We start from the raw sequence: 5,082 nt of genomic DNA on the forward strand, positions 1-5,082 counted from the left end.
GGGGAGGAAGTCATCGGATAGCTCGATGAACATAATTGCAATAATTAGCGCGGTTGCTTCTACCGGCTCCACAAAGCGATCGATCTGTATTGGAAGATAGGATAGTCTAACTTTGCTTTGTTCGAGCGAGTCGTGGCAGACGCAAATTCAACGTCAACTGACAAGAATGAGAGTGGTATGAGAGTAGCTTGATATTCATCTCCTGTTGTCAACTGACGCGATAGAATAGTCAATCTCATAACATGCAAATGTCGACGATGCAACATTAATTTATTCGGGAATCTGGGGTTATGTCTAGGTAGGATATTTTGGACAATTGAAAATTATACAGTAGGATCAATGTATTGTGACGTGAGGAACCGGATCGTGGACGTATCCTGATCGATATTTGAATATCCTGTGTACCTTGCGCCGCTTAGTCTTTCGCGGTAAACAGCAAGAACTTCCGCAACTTCCCCAACATTTAGCGAGCTTCACGGGTCGTCTACTTCGGCATCCATTCTCACTGTAATATTCCCTTATGTGCTCCTTGCGACAGGTTGCTGCTGCGACATTAATATTAATATACGTTACGATATCCTCTTTCATATTGTCTGTGTGTGTGTGTGTGTGTGTGTGTGTGTGTATGACTAATTGCGCATTTAATTAGAAATTACACGATAAGTGACAAAAAGAGAAAACAATAAGCACAACAGTGACTCCAAGCACGAGATTTTGTTTTATCAATATTTGATAAAACGTTGTAACTTTGTGTGGAATAATATCAAGCGATGAATTACGTTTCTCGCAGTATCGTCCTTGCCAACCAGTTTGACATCGGCAGGAGTAGTTGTTGCCAAACGGTGATGGTACGCATTGGGAGCCTTTTCTGCATTCATGACCGATACATGCGTGCGAAGGTATCAGTCCAGTTACCGATACGATGACATCTACAATTATTTCTCGTTCAAAATTCACGTTCAAACTTCACGTGAGGAATAAAAGAAAAAAAGAAAAAAAGAAGAAAAAAGAAAAATATCTTAAAATATATGTACTAAAAAGTATAGCAATATAATGAGTTTTTTAACACGTCTTTTGTTGCGACAGGAATAATTTATATTGCGTACATGTTTAAGGATACTTTTTTCATATTTCGACTTTACTTAAGACATTAATGTAAAGTCACGTGAAAAAAAGAGGAAAATTGGTAAATTAAAGAACGAACAATATAACTAAGCTGAACTGAGTAAGCAACAATTGGAGATATTAACATACCAGAATGTTCGCGAGGTACGTGCTCTTGCGGCATGGACTCTTCGTTACTGCCACTATTGTTAATTCCCTCGGCTTCAACAATATCCCTCGCCTCGTCGGCCTCTTCCTCGCTAGAAGTACATCCGGGAGTAACGCGATGCATCTTTGCGGCGTTACTGAAGTCTACCAACTTATGATTGATCCACATCTCGGAGATGCAGCCTGAGATAAAGCAAGGAAACTTTTAATGGATCTGGCGAGCGAGAAACTTTTACTCTATCTTATATAAAGAGTGGCGGCATGAACACATGTACCGTATAACCGAACGTCGCGATGAAATCGCATCGAGGAATAAGTACAAGTGACGCGAATACCACGCACCGTGCATTTGCACGTGTCCGTACAACGTGTTTCGCGAATGACTCGCGCATCTCGCACAAGCTGACCAATTGATCTCCATTGTCGCTGCATCGTTGATAATAATGTCCCAGATAGCACAGAGAATTCAAAAAGAATTCTGTCGTATGTCATCAATTCTGAATTCATTTTTAGATGCAAAAAGAATCTTTTTTATTGAACTGAACTCTGAAGAATTCTTTTTGCACCTGAAAATTAACTCAGAATTGATGACATACGACTGAATTCTTTTTGAATTCTTTGTGGTATCTGAGGTATTTTCGTATTTTGTAATACACGGGGTTTAATACGGTCGTATGTGAATAATACGCGATATGAATTCCTCCACGTAAATCACGATTATGCAGCATAATCGCAATACTGTTGTCACTACAAAACTGCCATATCAAATTTGCTTTCTCCCGGACCACACATTATTCCATGTACTATATATAAACGTAGTAAATCAGAGTATCGCGTCGAGGGACATCAAAAATGTAACCGAATATTAAATGAGGTTCCCGCAAGTTGCAGCTTTGCGGCTGATATCCCGAGTTTGCGACAACTATCGTTTCCCGGGGGAACCGCGGAGTATCGGTGTTGGAAGCAGCAGTGGTAGAGAGCACAAATCAACCGTGAAATCTTCTAAATTACCAACCTGCTGCGATGCGACGCATTACAACAGTTTATTACGACAGCTTCCTTACAATACGATAAACACGAGGCAACATAAAATCCAATTGACACGATTAATTGGAATTATTACTCGAAACGATTAATTCAAATCGATCTAAAGATGTGTCGTGCAAACAGAACGGCTTATTTCTACAAAATTCACATTTCTTTGCAATTGTTTCGTAGTTGCCAATCTTTAAAAATTTTACACACACTCGCACACCATTTGGTCATTCTCGGTTGTGATGTACACAACGATAGAGGAAAGACAAAATTCTACTCGCTCTAAGAACGGGTGGAAACTCGACTTTGACTTGTCAAAATGTGAGGAAAATGCAAAAATTCACCTACCTTGGAAGCTCGTAATGTTCCTCAGGTGAAACTCGGTAAATGCGACTTTTGCGACTTCTGGCGTTACGCCACCGACAAACATCGGCGTGACAAGCTTGAGGTACTCCTTCGGACCATCGTTGATAATGCTCCTGGCGAGGCCCCGGTCAACCCTCATTGTAAAATTTTTCTTGATGGCCAGCAGCTCCGCCATATGAGACTTGCCATCGGCCACCATTTCGTAGCTATACATCGTCGAGGTAGGATAATTGCCTACGTCGTACGAAACCCTGATCCGCCCATTAAAGAGCTCGACGGCGATATGCCCGTCGCTTTGCCCGTCATAGAGAAGAACCCCGTTTTCCTGCGTGGTCGTGAATACGATGGTCACGTTCGCCTCAGGCCTCGTGCGTAGCGGTTCCAGCTCGACCAGCGAGCTGTTGTCCACGAAGCTCAGACTCGTCAGGTACTCGCATCGTTTTCCTGAAACAAGAATGCAATATCGAACTGTAATATCGTACAGGTTCTCATTTGTCGACTCTCCGTCGTCATAAACAAAAGTACACGTAAAAAAAGGATTTGCTGCAACAGCAAACTAATTTGCTATATATGGATAGTTAAACATAATTCGATATGTTAGCTATTTTTTATTTGCTGCAGGAATCTATTTCCTTCTTATGATAACAAGAAAATCTGTTCGTACAGCAGAACAAGTGGTTAACGCAGCAAATTTGCTACAGATGGGACAGAATGCTACATAATGCTACAGAATTAAACATAATTTATTGCTTTAGCTACTTTTTTGCTGCAGAAGCAAATTTTGTTGTTATTTTACCAAAAAAATTGTTTCCTGCAGCGAAGAAAAAGTGGCTAACATAGCAAATTATGTTTAGTTGTCCATATCTTTTTTTCCGTGTCGATTCGTGTTACGATCGCAGATGTTTTGATGTATATCGGTTAGCAAAATTAGAACGAATGATCCTTTTAGCGGGAGAATAGCTGCATGATGATAAAATTGCTGTTTATATTATATATTTACCGGTATAGCCGGGATGGCACTGGCAAAGATAGTCCGCGGCGGAGGCGGGAGCGGGCTGGAAGCAAGCACCGTGCTGACAGTCGTGGTGGGCACACGGACTGGTCTGCGGATACAGCATAGCTGTCGAGGGTGCAGCCTCGCAGTATCTCCCCGTAAAGTCCGCCGCGCACTTACACTCGTAATTGTTTATGCCGTCGATGCAAGTAGCACCGTTCTGCAAGGAGGAAGAACAAAATTGCAGATCAAAAAGGGGGGAGAAAGAAAAAATTTGTGCGATATAAGTCGAAACAAGTATGTCGTGGCATGTTATTTCACGCAGCACTTTTGTACTCTCTTGTTATCGCAATTCTCCTCCGACCACGCGGAGGAGAAGAACCACAAATAGATCAATTGCGAATAGACCAGATGTGAAAATTTACCTAAAACTGTAATGTTTGAAATGTGACATATACATCACGACAAGAGAAATGTACATGCAGGACAACATTTTTCACGTCGATACGTTTCTAATGTAGCCATCTAATTAACGTCGGCTAGTAACTTTACGGATAAGATAGGAACGCGCGCATAAACTGCGGATGCAACTAACTACTAGCGCACGGTTACAAATCATCGGGCGAACCGCCAGTTTCACATGCCTGGTCTGGAGTCTCAAACTAAGGGCCATGTACATCGGGGCTTAAGTCACATATGTGCAATATAATATATCCCTCCGCTGCGAGTTATACGTGCTAATCTTATCAATAGTTGGCCCGAAATCAACAAAAGCGATCCGAGTGTTCGTGCTGTTATTTCATTGCGATATAATGATACGGTGCAAGAGTGCTGTTTATTAGTTGCATGTCGATTGATGCAGCTAATATTTATTTGAATAACGATAAATTATTTTTAATAACATCTAATATTGATGCGCATTGAAGAAAAGCGCATTTATATATATATATATATATATATATATATATATATATATATATGTATGTATGTATGTATGTATGTATGTATGTATGTATGTATGTTTGTATGTATGTATGTATGTGTAGAATACACTCGATATATGCAAATGGAAGATTTAATGGAAGAAAAGCCGGTCTACGGCCAGTCAATTCCTCCCCTTTCACGGAAGCTTAAGAAGCATGGAACGTGATATACTATCGTGGCTTTAGAGCTAGTACCACAAAGCCGAAAACTCCACACGAGTCTTCGCTGGGCCGAAACCGCCGCAAACACTCGGATGAAATCTGAGTGGCGTTATAATACTCCGCGAAGAAACTTGCGCGTAAAATTTCATACGCCAACTTTGCTCCTAGGCCTTGGGTCTTTGCGGGTGTAAAGTTTCGGAAGATTGTAAAGAGAGCCGGGAGAAAGAGAGAGAGAGAGAGAGAGAGAGAGAGAGAGAGAGAGAGAGAGAG

The 5,082-nt window shown here is 41.2% G+C and overlaps 1 protein-coding gene across 5 annotated transcripts in view; it reads right to left on the minus strand.

The window, feature by feature from the left end:
* Positions 1 to 5,082, minus strand: part of LOC116844614 (protein slit) — a 326,403-nt gene that overhangs the window by 4,397 nt on the left and 316,924 nt on the right. For 4 of the 5 annotated variants that reach the window (XM_032816401.1, XM_032816400.1, XM_032816398.1 and 1 more), the window contains 5 exons: positions 3,674 to 3,887; positions 2,656 to 3,117; positions 1,255 to 1,455; positions 780 to 929; positions 406 to 545 (listed from right to left, as the gene is read on the minus strand). In XM_032816401.1, the coding sequence (XP_032672292.1) occupies positions 406 to 545; positions 780 to 929; positions 1,255 to 1,455; positions 2,656 to 3,117; positions 3,674 to 3,887 (1,167 nt within the window). The remainder of the gene's footprint in view (positions 1 to 405; positions 546 to 779; positions 930 to 1,254; positions 1,456 to 2,655; positions 3,118 to 3,673; positions 3,888 to 5,082) is intronic. The other variant, XM_032816399.1, reaches the window with a different exon arrangement.

The sequence above is a fragment of the Odontomachus brunneus genome, unplaced genomic scaffold, assembly GCF_010583005.1.
Source record: "Odontomachus brunneus isolate Ranch 3 - 2012 unplaced genomic scaffold, Obru_v1 Obru_scaffold_044, whole genome shotgun sequence".
In the NCBI taxonomy this organism is placed as follows: domain Eukaryota; kingdom Metazoa; phylum Arthropoda; class Insecta; order Hymenoptera; family Formicidae; genus Odontomachus; species Odontomachus brunneus.